Genomic DNA, 27028 nt, shown 5'->3' on the forward strand with positions numbered 1-27028 from the left:
TCAAATCGTGTCCTTTATTAATAACCTTTTATGTTTACAAAAGAGAGCCCATTTTGGTACTCCATTTAGTATTTTTTAAAATATAAATATATATATCTACACCCATACATAGTCTACGAACTGGGCTGAGAATCCCTGGGCTTTCTGGACGGAGTGCCTGCCTGCCTCCTCTTAGGGTCTGGTGGAATACTTCTTCTTTTCTCGGCTGCCCTCCATTCTCTCCACCGAGTTTTTAAGCGATTTCATCTTCTCCCTCTCCATTTTCTCCAGGATCATGGCTCGCAGGGTGCTGTGGTCCAGAGGACCCTCCACTGTTGGGAAATTCAAGGGGTTGCAGCTTAGAGGTGGAATCCGCAACATTAGGCTTGGTTTTTAATTACAGCTTGCAACAAAACGAAATTTGAGCCCCTGGCCACCTGCTCCTCCTCACCCTCTGCCCAGGCTCAAGCTTGCTTCAGATGACCAGTAAGACCCCCTCGTCCCCTTGCTCAGCTCGTCATAAACTTGGGTCTTCCTTGGGAAAGATCAGGAAATGATCTTCTGGTTGGCCAACCTCTCACCTTGCATTTCAGTCCTAAATGGGACTGGTGGCAGCGGAGGCCAGCTGGCAGCAGGAGATGCTCTGGTGTCCAGGAGCATCATTCCCTTTCCATGGAGACTATCCCTTCCTCACCAGACTCTGGGATGGCCACGCAAGGCTTCTGGAAGGCTGTGGGATGCCACAGGAGCCTCCCAGAGAGCCAGTGTGGTGTAGTGGTTGAGAGCAGTGGACTTGTAATCTGGGGAACCGGGTTCGTGTCTTCGCTCCTCCACATGCAGCTGCTGGGTGACCTTGGGCCAGTCACACTTCTTTGAAGTCTCGCGGCCCCACTCATCTCACAGAGTGTTTGTTGTGGGGGAGGAAGGGGAAGGAGAATGTTAGCCGCTTTGAGACACCTGAAGGGGAGTGAAAGGCGGGATATCAAATCCAAACTACTCCTCCTCCTCCTCCTCCTCCTCCTCCTTCTTCCCAGAGCCCAGTAAACAAAATGGAGGGCTTGAAAACTCTTTCAGTGATGGGAAACCCCCACAAAGAAAGAGCTCTTTAAGCCCTCCTCCTTGCTCACAGGGTTCTGGGACGGTCACGTGAGATCTTGGCTGGCCCCTTCCCACTGTCCATTCTCCCCTACCCAGTTCTGCATTTGTTTGCTTGGTTGCGCTGGCCGATGATCCCCAGTGGGCTAGGGACAAAGGTGAAAGCTGTTTCCTAGTTCTGCTGGATCTCTTAGTGGCCTTTGATACCATCAACCATAACATACTTCTGGACCATCTAGAGGAGCTGGGAGCTGGAAGTGGTTCCATTCCTTCCTCCTGGGCCATGTCCAGAAAGTGGTGATGGAGGATGAGTGTTCAGAACCCTGGGCCCTCACTTGTGGGGTGTCTCAGGGTTCTGTCCCCTCGCCCATTCTTTTTAACATCTATATGAAGCCACTGGGAGAGATCATCAGGGGATTTGGGCTGGGTGTTCATCAGTATGCGGATGATACCCAGCTCTACCTCTCTTTCAAATCAGAATCAGTGAAGGTGGTGAAGGTCCTGTGTGAGTGTCTGGAGGCAGTTGGAGGATGGATGGCGGCTAACAGATTGAGGTTGAATCTGGACAAGACAGAAGTACTGTTTTTGGGGGACAGGAGGAGGGCGAGTGTGGAGGACTCCCTGGTCCTGAATAGGGCAACTGTGCCCCTGAAGGACCAGGTGCGCAGCCTGGGAGTCATTTTGGACTCACAGCTGTCCATGGAAGTGCAGGTTAATTCTGTATCCAGGGCAGCTGTTTACCAGCTCCATCTGGTACGCAGGCCTAGACCCTACCTGCCCGCGGACCGTCTCGCCAGAGTGGTGCATGCTCTAGTTATCTCCTGCTTGGGCAACTGCAGTGTGCTCTATGTCGGTCTACCTTTAAAGGTGACCCAGAAACTGCAACTAATCCAGATTGCAGCAGCAAGACTGGTGACTGGGAGTGACCATATAAAACCGGTCCTGAAAGACCTACATTGGCTCCCAGTAGGTTTTCCAAGCACAATTCAAAGTGTTGGTGCTGACCTTTCAAGCCCTAAACAGCCTCGGCCCAGTATACCTGAAGGAGCGTCTTCACCCCCATCGTTCAGCCCGGACACTGAGGTCCAGCTCCGAGGACCTTTGGCGGTTCCCTCCCTGCGAGAAGTGAGGTTACAGGGAACCAGGCAGAGGGCCTTCTCGGTGGTGGCGCCCGCCCTGTGGAATGCCCTCCCAGCAGATGTCAAGGAAATAAACAACCACCTGACTTTTAGAAGACATCTGAAGGCAGCCCTGTTTAGGGAAGTTTTTAATGTGTGATTCTATTTTTAATATTCTGTTGGGAGCCAGAGTTGCTGGGGAAACCCAGCCAGATGGGCGGGGTATAAATAAAAAAATATTATTTTTATTGCTTGTTTTCCCACCTACCACTCCATGCAGAGCTGCAATTGTGCAAGTAAATCACATGTAAGCCGCAGGTAGAGTCGTAGCTATGGGGGGACTTAGCCAGGTTTTTTGCCCCGGATGAAGCCTCCAGAGGGCTGCCAGCCTCTCTCTCTCTCTCTCTCTCTCTCTGTGTGTGTGTGTGTGTGTGTGTACGCACATGCATGGGGTGGTGGTAGTACCAATCTGGGTCTTTGACCCAGGTGAAATAAAGCCTCGTTTCACCCCCGACTGCAGGCCTGCTGCATATATTGAGAGCATTTAGAAACATTTTGCCTCACTGCATCAGAGCCACAGTTACTTACAGGGCTCCGGTGTCTCCGCGAAGGGATCGACACTGAGAGAAGGTGGCACAATCTTAATGGTCTCCATTTTCTTCAGGAAGGTGGAGCCACCCAAAAAGGGGTTCAGCATGGGGACCGAGTCCAGCTCCCCCTCCAGCTCCTTGTAACGCCGGAAAGATTCGATCAGCAAGAGGTCGTTGCTTTTCTTCTCCAAGATGCCTGAAGGGAGGAGACGAGTGGTCTACTTCAGGAGCAGTGGCCTATTGGCTGGAGGTCACCAGGGGTCAAAGACCCCTTGCTGTTTCTGTGGGAATGCTCAGAGTGGCAGGAGAGGATATATTGTTTATTAATATCCTTCCTAACTTGCGTTAGCAAGTTCCTTTACTTAGCAGACTTTACATCCCCCTTTTTTACATGCACAGCAGATAGCTGGTTGCAGGCTCGTGTGAGCCTCTCACTATTGTACAATTCAACCTGTCTCAGATTGAATTGTACGTTCCTGGTAAGTTCCCTTGAATCCCTCTTAAAAGAATAAAGACACGGCAATCTTATTCAAAGTCATCAAAAGAAGTTTACTCACATCAGTTCACAGTTGGATTCCTGAAGGCAGACTTAGTTACCGATATGTACATGTGGATCTACCCCATATGGGGGGATACAGTCCTAGCTAAAAGCTGGTCAAATGAAGAAGGAAGTCAAAAAGAGAGAGGTGTGCTGCGTGACTTGTCCTTTTGTTACCTGGACAGGTAAGGTCACGCCCACCTTCTGTCACATGCAAAAGGAAGGATGCTGCAGCCAGGAGGAACAGGAACAGGAAGTTTTGACTGGCTGGACCAAACATTCCCTCGCATGTCTTCTCTAGCATTACAAGGAATGTTGTACTTGACTGGCTCTCATGGATCACATCCCATAGTGCCCACAGTCGCCAGTGTCCTGGAGCTACAGAATCTGCATGCAAGGGAGTCTTTTTAACCGCTGTCTTTCCCAAAGCTAAGCATGTAGGAGCACTGAAAATCACAAGTTGCTTCAAGAGAATGGCATGCAAGCTCCGTGTTGTACAATGGGACTTCACAGAAAACACAGCTTAAGTTGCCCATGAATCATTTGCCCGCGCCTGTGCACAGGGAAAAGTAGATCGAGCTGAAAGGCAACACAAGTAGATCTGGATTGCTTCTTGCAATGCATCCACTATTATGATTATACCGTATTGGCCTGAATATAAGCCGCACCCAAATACAAGCAGCACCTTTAAAATTGATGGGGGGGGGGAGAAGAAAAAATAAAAAATACCCCGATATAAGTTGCTCCCTTCCTCGCTGCTCCTGGCTGCATACTGTAAGGTCGCAAATATAAGCCGCACTTTAACTTTCCGCAGTCGGAATTTGCGGACAAAGTGAGGCCAATGTGGCAATTGTAAGATTACTTAACACGCATCGCATGCACAAAAAAACTCATACCAATAACTAACTTAGTTGGTCTCTAAGGTGCTACTGGAAGGAATTTTTCTATTATTTTATTTTGTTTCGACTACAGCAGACCAACACGACTACCTACCTGTAACGCATTTAACTTAACACACATTTAACTTGTGCCATGCTAACCATACATGGTTGAAGGCTGCTTGAAGGGCTGAAATCCCACAAGTTAAATGCAAGCAAGGCAGAGAGCTTAAACGCTCTTTTTGGGATGGGTTTCCTGGTCCATAAAAACCTTTTAAGCTCTCCACCTTTCTTGGGAAGCAAGGCCCTCTCCAAGCACCAGGTCTGGGATATTCCCAACAGCCCTGTAAGATCTTGCAAGAGCATCCTGGGCCCTCCAGAAACAATGCAGAGAGCTCCTTGCTCCCCAAGAAGGCAGAGAGCTTCAAACATCTTGCTAGACTAAAACTCCCATCATTTCTAGCAACCAACCATGCTGCCTGCTGGAGCTACTGGGCAATGGATTCCAGCAATGTGGGTTGTTCTTGCCCAATGGAGATTTGCAGGGATATGGCCATAGCTCAGAGGCAGAGTGCCTCCCTTGCAGACAGACGGTCCCAGGTTCAAATCCTAGTGGCATCTCCAGGGAAAGATCCTGTGCCTGAAACCCTGCAGAGGTGTTGCCAGCCCCGTGATGCTTTTTGGTGTCTGGTGTGCAGCTGGGTCCATTGCAGAAGCAACCCAAGAGATGGGCCTGGTCTAGGGCGCCATCTGGATATGGTCTGGATATAGTCTAAATATGGTCTGAAGCTCAACATCAAAAAAACGAAGATCATGGCCACTGGGCCCATCACTTCCTGGCAAATAGAAGGGGAGGAAATGGAGGCAGTGAGAGATTTTATTTTCTTGGGCTCCATGATCACTACAGATGGTGACAGCAGCCACAAAATTAGAAGACGCCTGCTTCTTGGGAGAATGACAAATGACAAATCTAGACAGCATCTTAATAAGCAGAGACATCACTTTTCCAACAAAGGTCTGCATAGTTAAAGCTATGGTATTCCCAGTAGTGATGTATGGAAGTGAGAGCTGGACCATAAAGAAGACTGATCGCCGAAGAATTGATGCTTTTGAATTCTGGTGCAGAAGGAGACTCTTGAGAGTCCCATGGACTGCAAGAAGATCAAACCTATCCATTCTGAAGGAAATCAGCCCTGAGTGCTCACTGGAAGGACAGATCCTGAAGCTGAGGCTCCAATACTCACCTCATGAGAAGAGAAGACTCCCTGGAAAAGACCCTGATGTTGGGAAAGATGGAGAGCACAAGGAGAAGGGGACGACAGAGGACGAGGTGGTGGGACAGTGTTCTCAAAGCTACCAGCATGAGTTTGACCAATTTGCGGGAGGCAGTGGAAGACAGGAGTGCCTGGCGTACTCTGGTCCAGGGGGTCACACAGAGTCGGACATGACTAAACGACTCAGCAACAACACAACAACAACAACAGGGCCCCATCACTCACTGAAATACTGCATCAGGTTCTGATCTGTGATCTCCCCCGTCTCGCCCAGGTGCTCCCTGATCTGGGTGGCATCGCAGCCCGTTTCCTTGAACAGGAAGTCCACCGCCTGCTTCAGCTGGTCCAGGATCTTTCTGTTCTCTTTCAGCTTGTACTCATACAGGTTGGCTTCTTCCGTGGTCTTCTGCAGCTTATCCTGCAGGCCAAAGGAGAGGTGGTCAGGTGAAATATACTCGGAGTCGAGAGTGGATTTCATGCTGTTTATTCAGCTCATAGTGGCGAGGAGGAATGGAAGTTCCCCCAGAATGTCTGCTTTTTATACATTATTTACACAATGGGCCCCACGTGATTGGCTAATTCCGGGATTCACCTGCAGGCCAATCAGGTTGCGAATTCACTTCCACCTGGAGCTGGATTGGGTGGCTCCTGTGGACCAATCAGACTGCTGCATTCTGGACCCTATTGTTCTAGGACCAATCAGACTGCTGCCTTTTAGATCCTATTCAACTCAGTACATAACATCAGAGCTATTGGTATACTGCCAGGGAGACAGGGGCATTAGGCAGGCCCCCAGCTGGCTCCAGCCACTGGCCAGCAGCTGGATGATCACCGGTCTCCCTTGGAACAGCATCAATCAGCGACACGAGCCTCAGATACGTTTAGAGACCCGTGCACGCTCTATCAGCAGAGTGTGTAAATCTTCTCACAGCAGAAGAGGCGGACAGAGCCATGTGTAAGCAGTATATTACAGCATTTGTTTCAGCAGCAGGAACAAAGGAAAAAACATGTCTGCTTTCCTTCGTGTCCAGCAAAACAGCGGCAATACAAAAGCTATATATAAACGGAAGTTCCTAGACTGTGCTGGAAGTAAACAGGCGTGTGACACACAACAGTCATGCCTGTTCCCTTTTAAGGTTGAGCTCCCGTTGCTCGGTCCCTGCTCCTGCCAACCCAGCAGTTCGAAAGCACTTCAAAGTGCAAGTAGATAAATAGGTACCACTCTGGCAGGAAGGTAAATGGTGTTTCCGTGTGCTGCTCTGGTTCGCCAGAAGCGGCTTAGTCATGCTGGCCACATGACCCGGAAGCTGTACGCAGGCTCCCTCGGCCAATAAAGCGAGATGAGTGCCTCAATCCCAAAGTCGGCCACGACTGGACTTAATGGTCAGGGGTCCCTTACTTTTAAAGGAAGAAGGGAGGGGGAGGGGAGAGGAAGGAAAGCCAACTCAGGCACCTATGAGGACCTGCTCTGGTTCTCCAGAAGTGGCTTAGTCATGCTGGCCACATGACCCAAAAGCTGTCTGCGGACAAACGCCGGCTCCCTCGGCCTATAGAGCGAGATGAGCATGCAACCCCAGAATCATCCGCGACTGGGGTAAAGGTAAATGTAAAGGGACCACTGAGTATTAGGTCCAGTCATGGCTGACTCTGGGGTTGCGGCGCTCATCTCGCTTTATTGGCCAAAGGAGCTTCCGGGTCATGTGGCCAACATGACTAAGCCGCTTCTGGAGAACCAGAGCAGCTCACAGAAACGCCGTTGACCTTCCCGCCAGAGCAGTACCTATCTATCTACTTGCACTTTGACGTGCTTTCGAACTGCTAAGTTGGCAGGAGCAGGGACCGAGCAACGGGAACTCACCCCGTTGCGGGGATTCGAACCGCCGATCTTCTGATCGGCAAGCCCTAGGCTCTGTGGTTTAACCCACAGCATCACCTGCGTCCCAGGCCCCCAAGAGAGTAGGGCCCTAAGCTATAGCTTGTTTGGCTTATATGTAAATCTGGCACTGTCCGTGCTGACTGACAGCAGCTCTCAAACCCTCCCATGAGATGTCACTGGGGATTGAACCCGGGACACGCTGCCTCTGAGCTAGTTCCAAACGTTGCAGCCTTTCCCCACAGCGACGGGACCCCCTAGGTTAGCCCCACATGTGCCCCATTTACCTCCACTTCTTTCATGTTGCCACGAACGATGTCTTCTGCCTTCTTGTGCTCAGATTTCAGCTTGCTGATTTCATTCTACAGAACACAGAAGGGCACAAAGGGGCTCAGGCAGAGAGTGGGGAACCTTTCTCTCCAAAATTGCAAGGGCCATATTTTCTCATTGGCAAGTTTCCAGGGGCCAACATGCAGCTGGTGGGCGGGGCCAGGGGCAAAAGGGGGTGGAGCAACATGCATAGCTCCTCCCTTTATCCTGTGGGTGTCGCTCCTGCTTGCTAGATTTCCAGAATTAGGGTGGAATCTGTGGGAATGTTCTGGGGTGCAGGAGAGGATATATTGACTAATTATATCCTTATCCAACTTGTACTAACAAGTTCCCAAAATATCAGCAGAGTTTATAAACATTCCCCTTTAAGTTTGCAACGGTAACGTGTGCACAGGTTCGCTAGAACCTCTATAATAATTACTCTGGTAATTTCCCCTTTGTTCCCTCTTAAAATACAAGACACAACACAGTCTTTATAAAAGTATAAAGAGTTTACTCACGATCTGTTCACAATATGATCCCAGACGGCAGACAGGCTTAAAAAGGTAAAATACACTTAGAATCTATCTTATAGGAAGATAGCCCTCTCCTCTCTTGGCTGAGAGCCAAGAGGGCATCCTGCTTCTTCGAAAGGTGATGGCAGAGAGAGAGATGGCTGCCTGCCCTGTGCTTTTGTCATTACCTGCACAGGTGAGGCCACACCCACCTCTGGTCACATGCGGAGGAAGTCCGTCCCCAGGAAGTTTACCTGCTTGCTGGACAGACATCCCTCCCCATGTTGTAACATGTACACTCTAGGAATGTTGTCATTGACTGCTCCTGTGTTTACATCCCACAGAATCTAGGCACGCATTAAAAAAATTGTGGAAGTGCTTTTTTAAAGAAACGTTTTGAAAAATATATTGAATTTGCCATAGCTCACTATCGCCATCTAGTGTCACATTTGTATAATGCACCTTACAACACGCTTTGTCTGAAAGATCACATAAAATGTGAAAATTAATAGGTAAAGAAAAGTTGGAATTATGTGCCACCTGAGTGCAATGCTAGTCTTGAAAGAAGAAACCTTCTGTTGCCAATAGATATCCACTTAAGCACGCAGGGGCATAAAGGAGTTGGTGCCCCCTGCCTAGTCTGCATAATTATTAAGGACTGTAGGTCCATTAATTTCCATGGGTATTGAGGATCATATAGCATAGCTGCTGATTAATCAGAGTAAAATAGTTTACTCCTTTGCATGCTTATAGTTTTTATTTATTTGTTTTATTTTTTCCCTTTCATCCTTTGCATGAATATGTATAAGCAAATGGAAATAACAAGATAAAATATTTTAATGGATGGATTAATCAGAGAATTCTGTTTTTGTTCCTGTAGCTGTCGATGTTGCAGGCTCCTTTTTAGAAGGAATCTGGTACGCATTCCAGGATTCATGGGTGGGTGTTGGTGAAAGCATTTTGAAAGTGTACATCAAGTGGTTTGGTCCAACTCATAGCTGTCAACCTTTCCCTTTTCTTGTGAGGAATCCTAATCAGAATAAGGGAATTTCCCTTTAAAAAAGGGAAACGTTGACAGCTATGGTCCAACTCCCAACCAAAAGAGTAGTTGGTGGTGATAGAGAGGTTTAGCCATCTTGTAGTCCCTTCATTGGCTACATGGTGGCAGCAATGAGTCAATTGTAGCTCCTGAAATGTTTCTCTCACACACAGTCTTTATTTTATTATTATTGCAACTGGTTTCTTAATCACCTCCCAAGCCACGATCTCAAGGCAATTTACACATAAAATAGTTAAAAACACTTAAAAAGACACAAAAAGGGACGTTTAAAACAGTGTTTCCCAAATTTAGGTCTCCAGGTGTTTTTAAGACTACAACTCCCATCATCCCTGACCTGCTTCCTAGGGATGATAGGAGTTGTAGTCCGAAAACAGCTGGCGACCCAAGTCTGGGAAACACTGGCTTAAAGCAAAAAGAAAACCCTCACAGGAAGACTTGTAGACCCATTTATCCTGCTGGGAAAACCAGCTGGAACAAAAATGTACTTGACTGATTTGGGAGGTACAGTAGACGCTCAGGCTGCGAATGTGATCTGTGTGGGAGGCACGTTCGCAACCCGCAGCGCCGTGTCTGTGCATGCGCAGGTTGTGATTTGGTCTCCTGCGCATGCGCAAAGCACAATTTAGCGTCTCCAACCCCATCATTCTGCCCGGACGCTGAGGTCCAGCGCCGAGGGCCTTCTGGCGGTTCCCTCCCTGCGAGAAGCAAAGCTACAGGGAACCAGGCAGAGGGCCTTCTCGGTGGTGGCGCCCGCCCTGTGGAACGCCCTCCCATCAGATGTCAAAGTGATAAACAACTACCTGACATTCAGAAGACATCTGAAGGCAGTCCTGTTTAGGGAAGCTTTTAATTTTTAGTAGGTTATTGTATTTTAGTGTTTTGTTGGAAGCCGCCCAGAGTGGCTGGGGAAACCCAGCCAGATGGGTGGGGTACAAATAAATTATTATTATTATTATTATTATTATTATTATTATTATTATTATTATAATATATGCATGACCGCCAAAACCCAGAGGTAACCTGTTATGGTACTTCCGGGTTTTGGCACGTCCATAACCCAAAAAAATGCAACCTGAAGCATCTGTAACCCGAGGTATGACTGTACAAGGATGGAGGTCATTTCTTAAGCAACCCGTTTCTGAGCTGCACAGGGCCTTAGATGGCAGTACCAGCATCTTGAATGTGGCCTTGTAGCAAACCGGCAGCTGGTGGCAGACCCCCAAGCAATGTGTTACATGCTGGCGGGCGTTTGACTGCCATGTTCTGCGTCAGCTGGAGCCTCCATACCATGCCAAGGGCATTGCAGCACTGTGTGGTTACCAGGGCATAAACAGCTGTGGCCAAGCTATTTCAATCCAGGAGCCACCGGGAGCAATGGCTCCCGGTGGGGTACAGGATCAGGTTTAAGGTACAGGATCAGGTTTAAGGTACAGGATCAGGTTTAAGGTGCTGGTTTTAACCTTTAAAGCCCTATACGGGTTAGGAGCCTCGTACCTACGGGACCGCCTCTCCTGGTATGTCCCACAGAGGAACTTACGGTCTTCAAATAAAAATATCCTGACGGTCCCAGGCCACAGAGAGGTTAGGCTGGCCTCAACCAGAGCCAGGGCTTTTTCGGCTGTGGCTCCAATCTGGTGGAATGCTCTGTCACAAGAGACTAGGGCCCTGCAGGACTTGACATCTTTCCGCAGGGCCTGCAACGCAGAGCTGTTCCACCAGGCCTTTGGCCAGGGCACAGCCTGACCCCCTCCTTTGGCAATATTCACAGAACTTTAGCCTAATGGTTGCCATCAATTTGAGTTGAATTAATTTTATAATGAAATGATTTTAGTAAAGGTACCCCTGCCCGTACGGGCCAGTCGTGACCGACTCTGGGGTTGCACGCCCATCTCGCTTAAGAGGCCGGGGGCCAGCGCTGTCCGGAGACACTTCCGGGTCATGTGGCCAGCGTGACAAAGCTGCTCTGGCGAACCTGCACCAGCGCAGCACACGGAAACGCCGTTTCCCTTCCCACTATAAAGCGGTCCCTATTTATCTACTTGCACTTAAGAATGCTTTCGAACTGCTAGGTGGGCAGGAGCTGGGACCAAATGATTTTAGAATGCTGTACTATTTTATTGCTGTTGGCCGCCCTGAGCCCGGCTTCGGCTGGGGACGGCGGGATATAAATAAAAATTATTATTATTATTATTATTATTATTACTGCTCAATCAAAACACAGCCCACTTGCAGCAGGATCAGCAGTCCAGAGCCCAGCCTGGGCCAGAGGACCAGGGACCAGTGAGGGGCGTAGGAGGGGGAAGGGCAGAGAGGAGACCTGGATGTCTTCAATCCTTTTCTGCAGCCTCTCATTGTCATCGTTCAGTTCGGTGAGATAGCTGAAGTAGGCAAAGTTCTTCTCCTCCTTCGCAATGAACTCTTCCACCAGCTGGTCAATGTCCCCATTTTCCGTCAGCTTCAGCAGTCGCATGAAGGCAACCTCGTAACTCTCAAAGCTCTCCCCCTTGGTCTTGGCTCGCTTCTTGGCCTTGAGAGCTGGAAGGGATTCAAGGGGGAGGGTTCATAAAATTGTCTCTTGCCACCTCAGTCTCTGAGGGGTGCAAGGCTCCAGGGGGTTCCAGGCACTTACCCAGGGTTCTGTCAGAAGTCCAGGTTCCCAGGTTTATAACACAGTAAGCGTAGATAATTAAAAAGGTGGACTTATTGCCAAGACAAACAGATAACTCTGGACGGCTCTAACAAAGCCTCCAGCATCATTACTCAAGATGACCCTTCTGAAGATTCCTTCCGGGATCTACAGAAGATATTGAACTTACCACTCTCACGTCTCTTGTTTTGCTTCCTGTCTAGCAGCCCTCCCATTCACCGACTCTTTGGACTGAGTGGATCAGCTCTACCCTCTCCCTGGTCTGAGAGGCTGTCTCTGAATATATTCTCCCCTATATGTGCTTCCTGCGAGCTCTGGCCGTGTTCTAGCCTGCTCTCAGCTACTGCCTTATCACCCATCAAGGTCAGGAAGAGCAGCAGTCTGCAGCGGCCGGCTCTCCCCTGCCTAACATCTAAGTCTCCCTGTTCCTGGCTGCTTTCTGCAGTTGGCTGCAAACCTTCACTGGGAGCTGGCTCATTCCTGACAGGTTTGTGTTTCCTTGCAGAATGTGGGGCAGCAGAGACTATGGTTTATTTACACGTATATACAACCTGAGCCTAAGATAGAGGGGTTCATAGCATTAACACCCCAAGAAGGTCTTGCTTCTCCCATAGCCACAGCCCTGGATTTAAACAGAAATCAAGCATGGCTCTCACTGTCTGGCTTCTGCCTTTTCGGGCTCAGATCACACACACTCTTTGTCTTGGTCTTTCTCACCACCAGCCAGGTGAAGGAGGGGACCCACCCATTTGCCCTCCAGCAAAAAGCTACTTCCTTCGTTATACAAAGGACCATACTTAGGTGGTTCTTGTGCACTTTGCCTGGGTAACTCAACAGCGGAATCCTCCATTTGATTTTTGACCCTTGTTGGATCCGGGACCCCAATAATTGCAGGAGACTCGGGCATCAAGCCGGTTAACTCACTCCCACTGACTCACAACACTCATGAAAAAACATCACTGCAGGATTACATTCACCCAGTGCTATACCAGCTGCACTGACTCCTAGTGGAGTACAGGATCAGGCTTAAGGTGCTGGTTTTAACCTTTAAAGCCCTATATGGCCTAGGACCCTCGTACCTACGGGATGGCCTCTCCTGGTATGTCCCACGGAGGACCTTATGGTCTTCAAACAAAAACATCTTGGAGGTCCCGGGCCACAGGGAGGTTAGGCTGGCCTCAACCAGAGCCAGGGCTTTTTTGGCCGTGGCCCCAATCTGGTGGAACGCTCTGTCATGTCACAAGAGACCAGGGCCCTGCGGGACTTGACATCTTTCCACAGGGCCTGCAGGACGGAGCTGTTCCACCAGGCCTTTGGCCAAGGCACAGCCTGACCCCCTCCTTTGGTAATTCTTCACAGAACTCTAGCCCAATGGTTGCCATCAATTTGATTTGAACTGATTTTATAATGAATTGATTTTAGAATGCTGTATTATTTTACTGTTGTTGGCCGCTCTAAGCCCAGCTTTGGCTGGGGAGGGCAGGATATACCGTATTTTTTGCTCTATAAGACTCACTTTTTCCCTCCTAAAAAGTAAAGGGAATGTGTGTGCGTCTTATATAGCGAGTGCAGGCTGCAGAGCTATCCCAGAAGCCAGAACAGCAAGAGGGATTGCTGCTTTCACTGTGCAGTGATCCCTCTTGCTATTCTGGCTTCTGAGATTCAGAATATTTTTTTTCTTGTTTTCCTCCTCCAAAAACTAGGTGCGTCTTGTGGTCTGGTGTGTCTTATAGAGCAAAAAATACGGTAAATAAAATTTTATTATTATTATTATCAATTGCTCAACCCACTAAAGGCAGCAATTAAAGAGCTAAAATTTAAAGTCATGGAAGCTGTGGTGTCAAGCAACCAAACAGGCCGGGATATGAGCCAGTTTCATGACTGCACCATGACTGAATACCGCCCACAGGATCCATCCTCTTGCTTTCAGCAGCCAGTGTGTTCTGCTTCACACATTCAGCAGCCCAAAGGCTGAGCAACTGGCTAAAATTTACAAAGCAGACCCTAACAGCAGGAACTTTTAAATCTATTCTTTTCATAAATACAGGAGCGTCTTCAGCAAGCCTTTAAATCATAACTTTAAAGCATGAATTCAAAGCATATTGTTGTAAGAATTCTAAAGTCCCTAATATAAAACAAATGTTTATAAATGTACAAGGCAAGCACATACACAAGTATATAAACCACATGTCTGAAATAGCACAGGAGAGCAATCCTGAAGCCATTTTGACTCTCCCAAATTGACCTCAATATATTTATTTGCAAGGAGGAAGGAAATGGGGAAAACCTTCCCTTTGTCTTTTTGCTTACAAACCTTGTCTGAAAGACGTATTTGTGTATGAATAAGGTGAGCCCATGACCTGGATTCAGGAACTAAAAGTATTAACCATCACAAAAGAATGGCCAGGCTGCCCTGGTAAAGCAATCAGGGACCATTAACAGGTATCCTGGCAAACAGGATTTCTGTTGTAGACCGCCTCCTTCTGTGATGTATGTACTGTATCATGTTTTTTGGGGTGGTCTTGAGCTACAGGGTGGGCAATTCCAAAAGTCTATAGAAGGGCTTGTGCCCCATTGTTCTGGGTTCCTGATCCCTCCTGCGTGTGGTGAGTGAGGACCCTGTTGCAACAGATCAATAAAGATCAGGCTTACTAGCTGCTTTGCTTCTCAATATTCTCTGGTTGGCCTCTCTTATTTTCTCCTACCAATAGGGAACCTACGTAAGGACTCTATATGGGCTCTTGGATTCCCCATAAGGGGGGGAAAGGGCAGATATTTGTTTACAACAATGCGTGGTACCTTCTTCCTTTTTGGCTTGCTCCTCAAATTCCGAGCGGTCCACCAGCTTGATGAGCATGAAAGCCTTCAGCTTGGTTTCGTGGTTGTAGATCCGCTCTAGCTCCCGAAACTCAACGTTGAACTGCGCAATGTCCTTGCAGCGCCGCTCCTTCATCGCAGAGATCCTGGCAAGGGCCTCCACCCTAGAAGCGGGCAGAAGTGGTGGTGACGGGCAAATCATAGAATCACAGTTGGAAAGGGGTCCCCAAAGGTCCTCTAGTCCAACCCCTGCAATGCATGAAAATGCATGTTCAGAAATAGGACAGGAACACAGGGATGCTGCCTTTAATAGTCACACTACTGTCCCACCAGGTTCAGTGTTGTCTACATTGACTGGTTTTTGAATTCTGGTGCTAGAGGAGACTCTTGAGAGTCCCATGGACTGCAAGAAGATCAGACCTATCCATTCTGAAGGAAATCAGCCCTGAGTGCTCCCTGGAAGGACAGATCCTGAAGCTGAGGCTCCAATACTTTGGCCACCTCATGAGAAGAGAAGACTCCCTGGAAAAGACCCTGATGTTGGGAGAGTTGACCAAAGTGTGGGAGGCAGTGGAAGACAGGAGTGCCTGGCGTGCTCTGGTCCATGGGGTCATGAAGAGTCGGACACGACTAAGCCACTAAACAACAACAACGACTGGAGGCATCTCTACGGGGTTTCGGGTGGGGGGCGGGGCGGATCCCAGGATTTGAACCTGGCGGGATTTGAACCTGGGACCAGCTGCTCTCACCTTTGCTCGTAGTCTTGCGTCGATTGCACAATAGACAAGTCCATCGTCTTCCTCTGTTGCTCTAGCTGTTTGTGAAGCTGGGAGTAGATGGAATTGAAGACAGACTTCTGGCACTGCAGGTTCTCTATCTCCTCGCGGAGTTTGGCATTGGTGATCATGATGGTGTCAAAATAAACCGTGACCTGGAAAGAGCAAAATGAGGAAGGGGTTGAATCCTGACAAGACAGAAATACTGTTTTGGGGGGACAGGGGGCGGGCTGGTGTGGAGGACTCCCTGGTCCTGAATGGGGTAACTGTGCCCCTGAAGGAGCATGTGCGCAGCCTGGGAGTCATTCTGGACTCACAGCTGTCCATGGAGGCACAGGTCAGTTCTGTGTCCATGGTATCTGTTTATCAGCTCCATCTGGTACACAGGCTAAGACCCTACCTGCCCGCAGACTGTCTCACCAGAGTGGTGCATGCTCTGGTTATCTCTTGCTTGGACTACTGCAATGTGCTCTATGTGGGGCTACTTTTGAAGGTGACCCGAAAACTACCACTAATCCAGAATGCGGCAGCTAGACTGGTGACTGGGAGCGGCTGTCGAGACCACATAACATTAGTCTTGAAAGACCTACACTGGCTCCCAGTACGTTTCCGAGCACAATTCAAAGTGTTGGTGCTGACCTTTAAAGCCCTAAACGGCCTTGGTCCTGTATACCTGAAGGAGCGTCTCCACCTCCACCATTCAGCCCAGACACTGAGGTCCAGCTCTGAGGGCCTTCTGGCGGTTCCCTCCCTGCGAGAAGCCAAGTTACAGGGAACCAGGCATAAGGGCCTTCTCGGTAGTGGCGCCCGCCCTGTGGAACGCCCTCCCATCAGATGTCAAAGAGAAAAATAACTACCAAACTTTTAGAAGACATCTGAAGGCAGCCCTGTTTAGGGAAGCTTTTAATGTTTAATAGGTTATTGTATTTTAGTGTTTTGTTGGAAGCCGCCCAGAGTGGCTGGGGAAACCCAACCAGATGGGTGGGGTATAAATAATAATGAATTATTATTGTTATTATTATTATTATTATTATTATTATTATTATTATTATTACTGTCCTAAACTGCAAAACCTTCTTCCTGCAAAGAGGTGCTGAAGCACCTCGGCATTAGTCTGTGCCATCTAGAGGAATAGTCATGATTTTAGATCGGGTGTTGTTTTTTAATACGTTTACTTTGGCTGGAATTCGAGGGCACATCCCAGGAAGATGTGGAGCAGAGGTAGCGAGAGGTGTGACCTGCAGAGAGGGAATGTGGCTTGGGGTGAGACATGAGGGCCAGAGAGGACCCTAGAGGGCCACATTTGGACCCTGGGTCTGAGGTCCCCCACCCCTCCCACCCAGTTTTTCTCTCCACTCTCAGCATCCTGTGCCACTGAGATCTTTTGGGGATATTGTGCAACATTTTCTCCTCCTTGGGATTCCCCCCCTTAAAAATAAATAAATGAGTCCTTCTACAAAACGTGGAGTCCCTGCAAGTCTGCTGGTCCTTCCCTCATGTGTGTGTGATGGCCTGGAATTCGGACTCGGATGCTGAACCTGAGGGATCCCCGCCTGCACAGGATTCCCCGCCTCCAGAACCAGCTGAGCCGGGGCTGGGGCATGAGCCCGAAGGGTCCTCACCTGTGCTGGGTCCTCAGGTGCAGGCATCAGCTGAGTCTGCTCTGGCTCCGGAGGTGATGGAGGACCCATTGCCTGTAGGTGCTCCACTCTCAGCCCCGTCAGAGGAAACTGAGGTTGCCTCTGGGTCCGGTGACCCTCCAGCCTCTCCTGGGCTGCAGAGGCTCAGGGCAGAGAGGCGGAGGGAACTAAGTTTTCACAGGAGGAGTGCTCGCCTCCAGGCCAGGAGAGGCGAGTCACCAGAGGATCGGCGCCGCCCTATGCCTCGGGGCAGATAAAAGCCGGCCAGCCCCAGTCCCAAGTTGCGGGAGCAACGTTGTTGGTTGCTAGTTCCTGCCTGAACCCTGTCCTGCTTTCCTGCCTGAGCTCCTGACCCGCCCTGGCTCTCTGCTTGCAAGCCTGTTCCTGACTTCACCCGACTCCCTGCCCTGCACCCAGCTTCAGCTACTACGAACTGCCTCCCCATTGCACCTTTGACCATGGACCGGACTTGGACCTCGCCTCTCGAGTAACCCACAGGACCAGCACAGTGTGTGTGTGTTGCAGGATGCTCCCCTGAAGCTTGGGAGCAGAATATAAACAGTTCCCGCTGCTTTTAACTGGGTTTATAATGTTGGTTTTTCGCAGGGGGTGAGATTATTTCATTGCCACCTCCCCGAGGAGGCAGACTCTGGTACTCAGCAGAGGCAGAAGGTGTGGGACTCAGGAGGGGGGTCTGGACCGGCGGAGGTGGGGGGCCACAGCTCACGTGGTTGAGTCGGTTCTCTAAGAGCTGGATCTGCTTCTGCAGCCACCTGCCGTTGTACTCCTGCCTCGTTTTGATGACAAGCATTTTCTGTTTCTTAATCTTGTTCTCCAGTTCCATGATCTGAAACAAGAGAGATCCAGGAAGACCTTTATATGAATAGCTCAGGCACCAGTTTACCCGCGTCCCTCCGCTTCACCCCATAGACACCCACTTTTTGGTGCCTCCCCCCCGACCATTTCTGTTTAGACAAGTCTATACAGACACATCAAATGTGGCTGCTGCTGTTCTGATCTGTTTTTATTTTTTCAAAAGAAATCCACAATTACGTATAATAAATATAACATAGGGGAAAAAACACACACAAAAGAAAACACAATACAGTACTAAACAAGAAAAACAAAAAAATGGAATCTTAAACACATATCCCTTAAAAACCCAATTTCTCTTACATTATTAATTGACTTCTTCAGATCCCTCCCTTCTGAATTTCATTCTATCTGCATGTAACAGCTCTCCAATATCATTCTTAATCTAAAATTATTTCCAACTATTAACTATCTTATTCTCTTTTCTTACTGTTCTAAATCCAATTTAAGGTAAAGGTAAAGCGACCCCTGACCGTTAGGTCCAGTCGTGACCGACTCTGGCTCTGTAAGCCACTTCTGGCATGTCAAAGTGCAAGTAGATAAATAGGTACCACTCCGGTGGGAAGGTAAACAGCGTTTCTGTGTGCTGCTCTGGTTCGCCAGAAGTGGTTCAGTCATGCTGGCCACATGACCCGGAAGCTGTACGCCGGCTCCCTTGGCCAATAAAGTGAAATGAGCACTGCAACCCCAGAGTCGGCCACGACTGGACCTAATGGTCAGGGGTCCCTTTACCTTTATGATACTATGACTCTAGGCTTTCTGCTTGCAGCAAACTAGAAAGCCAAAAATACAAGCCAATTTCAGGGTGTGTGCACCAGACCTCACACCCCTCCCGGCATTTCCCACCATGCACCTTGTCATCCAGTTCCGAGATCAAGGCCTTGGTGGCTCTGATGAGGGCGTCGTATTCGTCCTTGGTCTGCAAAAGGAATTTAAGCTCCATGCAGTTGCGGTCGTCGATGAAAAGGTTCCGAGGCGACTTGGTGAGGCTCAGAAGTAAACTGATCTCGTCGTGCTCTTGTTTCAAGGCGTGGATTTGCCTCCTGCGGCAGAGGAGGGAAAGAGATTAAGAGTGTGCATCCTCACATCAAACACTGCACAGACGCACCAATGGAGGCCCACAACTGCGCCGTGCGTTTGGTAATACTTCTCCGCACAACGGGACGCATGTGCAAGGGGGGTGGGGTTCACCTACATGGCTTTAAAAGGAGATGGGGTGGATCCGTAAAAAGTGGCAACCAATGGCCATCAGGAATGAGAGCAGAGCCTCCATGTACAGGAACAGTGCGCCTCAAATACTGGATGCTGGAACCAACCCACAGTGGGAGGCTATTGTCTTAATGCCAGTGGGCATCTGAAAGAGGGGGTCTGGTCCAGAAAAGGGGACTGGGGCTGGTGATATTAATCTAAGTCAACATGGCAATATGTAACACAGACCTTCCTTCAGCCCCAAACAGAACGGGTGCAGAACGGTAGTTAAGGAATGTGCACTATGGGGAAGAGGGAGGCGAGTTCCTAAGGAGCTGTTGGGAAAATGAGCCGCCACTGTGCTGTTGCTTTTTTCTTTAGGATTTTTTTAAAAATGTCTTCTTAATGTTTCCGTAGTGGGACGTGGGTGGCGCTGTGGGTTAAACCACAGAGCCTAGGACTTGCCGCTCAGAAGGTCAGCGGTTCGAACCCCCGTGACGGGGTGAGCTCCCGTTGCTTGGTCCCTGCTCCTGCCAACCTAGCAGTTCGAAAGCGCGTCAAAGTGCAAGTAGATAAATAGGTACCGCTCCGGCGGGAAGGTAAATGGCATTTCTGTGCGCTGCTCTGGTTCGCCAGAAGTGGCTTAGTCATGCTGGCCACATGACCCGGAAGCTGTACGCCGGCTCCCTCAGCCAATAAAGCGAGATGAGCGCCGCAACCCCAGAGTCGGTCATGACTGGACATAATGGTAAGGGGTCCCTTTAGCTTTACCTAACGTTTCCGTAGTTTTTCTATAGGAGAGATTTGATTGATTGATTGATTGATTGATTGATTGATTGTCAATAGCACATCTGCAGTGGTCATTAAAGCTTCTGGCAGAAACTGTGATGTAATTCCATGTACTTCATCAGATGGGAGCCAGGACAGGTGGGGGTTGGGGCAAAAAACCCCGGATTTGGCACCTTTGCCTTTGAAAAGCAAGGGCTATACTCCTGGGGATAGTTCTGAGGGCCAAACATGGAGACCCGGGGGCCACATTTGGCCCCTGTGCCTGAGCTTCCCCACCTCTGGTCCCTGTGGACGTCCCTTCATGTGGCCACCCCCCTTGCAAAACTCTGCCCCACTTACTCCTGCTGGAACAACAGCCGCTGAGTCTTGATCCCAAAAGACTTCCTGTTCTCCACCATGATCCGGAACTGTTGCTGCAGCTTCCTCAGCTCAGTCTCGGCCATCATCTCTTTCTCCTTCTCAGTGTAGTCAGAGTTCTCGCTCCTGGAGCGGGATTGTTTCTGGCGCTGCGGATCGGGGCAGATCAGGAGGGAAGGGGAAAAGAGAGGGAAGGGGGGCCTGTTTTAAGCTCAAAAGGCTCAAACCTCCCTGTCCAGGGAGGCTCAGGTCAATTCTGTGTCCAGGGCAGCTGTTTATCAGCTCCATCTGGTACGCAGGCTGAGACCCTACCTGCCCGCGGACTGTCTCACCAGAGTGGTGCATGCTCTGGTTATCTCCCGCTTGGACGACTGCAATGCACTCTACGTGGGGCTGCCTTTGAAGGGGACCCGGAAACTACAACTAATTCAGAATGCGGCAGCTAGACTGGTGCCTGGGAGCGGCCGCCGAGACCATATAACACCGGTCTTGAAAGACCTACAGGGGCTCCCAGTACGTTTCCGAGCACAATTCAAAGTGTTGGTGCTGACCTTTAAAGCCCTAAACGGCCTCGGTCCAGTATACCTGAAGGAGCGTCTCCACCTTCATCGTTCTGTCCAGACACTGAGGTCCAGCTCCGACGGCCTTCTGGCAGTTCCCTCACTGCAAGAAGCCAAGTTACAGGGAACCAGGCAGAGGGCCTTCTCGGTAGTGGCACCCGTCCTGTGGAACGCCCTCCCATCAGATGTCAAAGAGAAAAATAACTACCAAACTTTTAGAAGACATCTGAAGGCAGCCCTGTTTAGGGAAGCTTTTAATTTTCAATAGGTTACTGTATTTTAGTGTTTTGTTGGAAGCCGCCCAGAGTGGCTGGGGAAACCCAGCCAGATGGGTGGGGTATAAATAATAAATGATGATGATGATGATGATGATGATGATGATGATGATTCCTATATATCTCCCACCAACAAAAGCCATTTGATGGGGCCGAAGCATAGCAGGTGCCCTACCCTATTAGGAATCCCACAAGCGCCAAGCCCCCCCGGCTCCTGCTTCCAAAATCCCAGCAGAGAAAGAAAGCATCTTCCTATTTGGGCAGTTTTAAAACAGCAGCAGCAACAGCGGAGATACCAGTGGAGAACACAGGGGGGAGGAAACAAAACCATCTTTTTCTGCTGTCAGAGAGGGAGACCAGCTGACACCCTTCGGAAGAGAGTTTCAGAGCTCTGGGGCTGCGACAAAAAAGGCCCTGCATCCCACGGCAACCAATCCATTGAAGAGTTGGAACCGGAAGTTGCTTGATCTGAAATTGTGTGTCACGCGTGTAACCACAGCCCAGACCAGCCATTAGGAGTAAAAACAAAACGAAACCCACATGTGGAAACGGCCTCAGAAAAGGGGGGGGGTTAACCACTGGTACCAATGTCATCCTTTGTAAGACGTTGGTGACAACTGTGGCCCATCAATAAATGTGCCGTGTAATTAAACACAAGATGTCTTCAAGAGTCATTCCAGAGCAGTCTAAGAGTTACCAGGGTAGTTCCAGTCGCCATTTTAGTCAAGGCCTTCATTCTCTCTCCTGTTGATGTCAGTCGCCTCCGTCAAGCAAAACGAAGGTAGTATGTTTCTTGAAGGAAGACCCGTGCCCTGAAAAAAAGAGCAAATGTACATTCGGAAGCAAGGGACCATCAGCAATTGCTCCATCGTACTGGCAAATTTGGTTCTCGCCCCTTTTCCTCTGCTTCCCTTAAGGCGAAATCACCCCAGATGGCTCTCTGAGGCTTAACGGGAGAACATTATCCTGATGGCATCACAGAGCTTGTTCTCCTTCTATAATGAGGGGGTCCAACAGATGGCACAGCTTTGTCCAACCCATTCAGGACTTGGGTTTCCATAGAAATGACAAGAGAGCACGTACTGGTGGGGGAACAAACCTTCTTCTTGCCATTTCTATGGAAACTGACCCATTCCAAGCGGGTCATTCTAGACATTTCGTTAGGTCTTGGCATGAAGGAGTTGCAAGGTTGACTGACGTTTGCCAAGCCCAGAATTTGGGAGCAGGTGAGGGCGGAGTGGGGTGGGGGGGTGTCATTTAGTCTGTTTACACCTGAACTCATCAGGTACTGCCCACACACTTGCAAGCACCGTTGGAGTCTCATGCCAGTGTGGTGCAGTGGTTAGAGTCTTGGGGTAGGACCTGGGGGAAACCAGGGTTCAAATCCCCCCACTTGAGCCATGAAGCTCACTTGATGATCTGGGAGAGGGGGGTTCAGTCCCTGCCTCTCAGCCTAACCTACTTCACAGAGTTTATGTGGGGTTTAAATGAGGAGGGGGAGAAGAATGGCAGGTGAAGTGGACGGGTTATCACAAAAAGGGCTAAAATGACCGGAAGAACCAGAAATCAGGAAGACCAAAATTTTAATTAGGGATGGGGAAAATTTCTAATTTATCCTAAAAACCATTGTAAACAGCTAAAATCCACCTGGGCCTAGGGGGCGAGGCCCAGACTCACCAGCCCTAATGAAGAAGTTTAATATGCTGTAAACCGCTTTGTAAACCGCCTTCATGGATCACTGCCTTGCTGTGGCGAAGGGGCTTGAAGAACTCAGAGAAGCTATGAACTACGCCGAGCAGGGCACACAAGATGAACAGGTCATAGTGGAGAGTTTTGACCAAACGTGATCCACCTGGAGTAGGAATCGGCAAGCCACTCCAGTATCCCTGCCAAGAAAACTCCATGGACAAAGACAACAGGCATATAAAAGTTATGACACTGGAAGATGAGCCCCTCAGGTCGGAAGGTGTCCAACATGCTACTGGGGAAGAGCGGAGGACAAGTACAAGTAGATCCAGAGCTGATGAAGCGGCTGGGCCAAAGCCGAAAGGACGCTCAGTTGTGGATATGCATGGAAGCGAAAGGAAAGTCCAATGCTGTAAAGAAAAATATTGCATAGGAACCTGGAATGTAAGAACCATGAACCTGGGTAAGTTGGATGTGGTCAAAAATGAGATGGCAAGAATAAATATTGACATCCTGGGCATCAGTGAGCTAAAATGGACGGGAATGGGCGAATTCAGTTCGGATGACTACCATATCTACTACTGTGGGCAAGAAACCCGTAAGAGAAATGGAGTGGCCCTCATAGTCAACAAAAGAGTGGCGAAAGCTGTACTGGGATGCAGTCTCAAAAATGATAGAATGATCTCGATACGAATCCAAGGCAGACCTTTTAACATCACAGTAATCCAAGTTTATGCACCAACTACTGGTGCTGAAGAAACTGAAATTGACCAGTTCTATGAAGACTTACAAAACCTTATCGAAGTGACACCAAAGAAGGATGTTCTGCTCATTATAGGGGATTGGAATGCTAAAGTAGGGAATCAAGAGATAAAAGGAACAACTGGCAAGTTTGGCCTTGGAGATCAAAACGAAGCAGGGCAAAGGCTAATAGAGTTCTGTCAAGAGAACAAACTGGTCATCACAAACACGCTTTTCCAACAACACAAGAGACGACTCTACACATGGACATCCCCAGATGGGCAACATCGAAATCAGATTGATTATATTCTCTGCAGCCAAAGATGGAGAAGCTCTATACAGTCAGCAAAAACAAGACCTGGAGCTGACTGTGGCTCAGATCATCAGCTCCTTATAGCAAAATTCAAGCTTAAACTGAAGAAAGTAGGAAAAACCACTGGACAGGTAAGATACAATCTAAACCAAATCCCTTATGAATACACAGTGGAAGTGAGGAACAGGTTTAAGGATTTAGATTTGCTGGACAGAGTGCCTGAAGAACTATGGATGGAGGCTCGCAACATTATACAGGAGGCAGCAACTAAAACCATCCCAATGAAAAAGAAATGCAAGAAAGCAAAGTGGCTGTCCAACGAGGCCTTACAAATAGCGGAGGAGAGAAGGCAAGCTAAATGCGAGGGAGATAGTGAAAGATACAGGAAATTGAATGCAGATTTCCAAAGAACAGCAAGGAGAGACAAGAAGGCCTTCTTAAACGAGCAATGCAAAGAAATAGAGGAAAGCAACAGAATGGGAAGAACCAGAGATCTGTTCAAGAAAATCGGAAATATGAAAGGAACATTTCGTACAAAGATTACCATAATAAAGGACAAAAGTGGTAAAGATCTAACTGAAGCAGAAGACATCAAGAAGAGGTGGCAAGAATACACAGAGGAATTATACCAGAAAGATATGGATGTCTCGTACACCCCAGGTAGTGTGGTTGCTGACCTTGAGCCAGACATCCTGGAGAGTGAAGTCAAATGGGCCTTAGAAAGCACTGCAAATAACAAGGCCAGTGGAAGTGATGGTATTCCAGCTGAACTGTTTAAAATTTTAAAAGATGATGCTGTTAAGGTGCTACACTCAATATGCCAGCAAGTTTGGAAAACTCAGCAGTGGCCAGAGGATTGGAGAAGATCAGTCTACATTCCAATCCCAAAGAAAGGCAGTGCCAAAGAATGCTCCAACTACCGCACAATTTCACTCATTTCACATGCTAGCAAGGTTATGCTTAAAATTCTACAAGGAAGGCTCAAGCAGTATGTGGACCGAGAACTCCCAGAAGTGCAAGCTGGATTTAGAAGAGGCAGAGGAACCAGAGACCAAATTGCAAACATGCGCTGGATTATGGAGAAAGCCAGAGAGTTCCAGAAAGACATCTACTTCTGCTTCATTGACTATGCAAAAGCCTTTGACTGTGTTGACCACAGCAAACTATGGCAAGTTCTTAAAGAAATGGGAGTGCCTGATCACCTCATCTGTCTCCTGCGAAATCTCTATGTGGGACAAGAAGCTACAGTTAGAACTGGATATGGAACAACCGATTGGTTCCAAATTGGGAAAGGAGTACGGCAAGGCTGTATATTGTCTCCCTGCTTATTTAACTTATATGCAGAATTCATCATGCGAAAGGCTGGGCTGGATGAATCCCAAGCCGGAATTAAGATTGCCGGAAGAAATATCAACAACCTCAGATATGCAGATGACACAACCTTGATGGCAGAAAGTGAAGAGGAATTAAAGAACCTTTTAATGAGGGTGAAAGAGGAGAGCGCAAAATATGGTCTGAAGCTCAACATCAAAAAAACGAAGATCATGGCCACTGGGCCCATCACCTCCTGGCAAATAGATGGGGAAGAAATGGAGGCAGTGAGAGATTTTACTTTCTTGGGCTCCATGATCACTGCAGATGGTGACAGCAGTCACAAAATTAAAAGACGCCTGCTCCTTGGGAGAAAGGCGATGGCAAACCTAGACAACATCTTAAAAAGCAGAGACATCACCTTGCCAACAAAGGTCCGTATAGTAAAAGCCATGGTTTTCCCAGTAGTGATGAATGGAAGTGAGAGCTGGACCATAAAGAAGGCTGATCGCCGAAGAATTGATGCTTTTGAATTATGGTGCTGGAGGAGACTCTTGAGAGTCCCATGGACTGCAAGAAGATCAAACCTCTCCATTCTGAAGGAAATCAGCCCTGAGTGCTCACTGGAAGGACAGATCGTGAAGCTGAGGCTCCAATACTTTGGCCACCTCATGAGAAGAGAGGACTCCCTGGAAAAGACCCTGATGTTGGGAAAGATGGAGGGCACAAGGAGAAGGGGACGACAGAGAATGAGATGGTTGGATGGTGTTCTTGAAGCTACTAGCATGAGTTTGATCAAACTGCGGGAGGCAGTGGAGGACAGAAGTGCCTGGCGTGCTCTGGTCCATGGGGTCACGAAGAGTCGGACACGACTAAACGACTAAACAACAACAACAACAACAACAAACCGCTTTGAGATTTTTATTTAAAATGCAAAGCGGTATAGAAATAAATAAATAATTGTTAGTAGGGTTGGAATAACATTTGTAGTTTAATGGTGAATTTTGGACATAAAGGAGATGTAAAAGATTTGGATTATCATAAAAGATGCAGGAGGATATGATTAACAATAGGACCCACAAAGGGGAGGAGGGAAGTCCAGCAGAGAGATATGCGATTATAAAACTTTAATCTGAAAAATCAAACAAATAAATTTATTTTTTTTAATAAAACAAATAAATGTATTTTTTAATAAAAAAAAATGAGGAGGGGGCGAACCATGTATGCCACCCTGAGCTCCTGGAAGAAAAAATTGGGATATACAGTAAATGCAATACCTGTAAATTAATAATAATAATAATAATAATAATAATAATAATAATAATAAATGCGTCTCCCATTTCAACTGCACTGACCCCTTGGACCCACCCTCCCGCCTTCTTATTTTGCAGCATAGAAACTGTAAACCTCTGGGGGCAGGGACCTTAGTTATGATGCTTTTGAAAGAACCGTGAATATCGATCACATAAATAGGGGGGGAATTAGGAGAGGCTTGATGGGGAAAGAGGGCTCAGATGTGATTGACAACAATTATTTGGACACCACAGGGAGAGAAGGAAGGGGAATAACGGAGCCTGGGCTAAGTAGAAGTCTCACTTTCCTCCGGGCACCAGCCGCAGCGCTGCCTCCCTTTTTCTACGGGACAGGATCTCGCAAGCGTCTTCTTCTAACCGCCGCGCAACTTGCGCGACGGCGGATTCCTCTACCTTCCTTTCAGAGAGGCCAGCCAACGAAAGGGAAAATGCTGATCTTCCAAAGGGCAGAAAATGAGGCCAGCGTCGGCGTCCCTTGCTTTCGCGCGCCTCCCGCTCCGCTTGCAGCAGAAG

The 27028-nt window shown here is 48.5% G+C and overlaps 1 protein-coding gene across 1 annotated transcript; it reads right to left on the reverse strand.

Moving 5' to 3' along the window:
* Positions 1-27028, reverse strand: CCDC63 (coiled-coil domain containing 63). The gene is made up of 12 exons (XM_082230142.1): positions 26799-27028; positions 21849-21963; positions 20299-20465; positions 18836-19025; positions 17837-17956; positions 15443-15624; positions 14676-14857; positions 11547-11764; positions 7633-7707; positions 5698-5890; positions 2781-2978; positions 1-311 (listed from the first exon to the last, which is right to left on the reverse strand). Exons 2-12 carry the CDS (start codon positions 21885-21887, stop codon positions 172-174), a joined length of 1704 nt encoding a protein of 567 aa, XP_082086268.1. The 5' UTR covers positions 21888-21963; positions 26799-27028; the 3' UTR covers positions 1-171.

This window comes from Podarcis vaucheri (genome assembly GCF_965113315.1).
Source record: "Podarcis vaucheri genome assembly, chromosome: 7".
NCBI classification, from domain to species: domain Eukaryota; kingdom Metazoa; phylum Chordata; class Lepidosauria; order Squamata; family Lacertidae; genus Podarcis; species Podarcis vaucheri.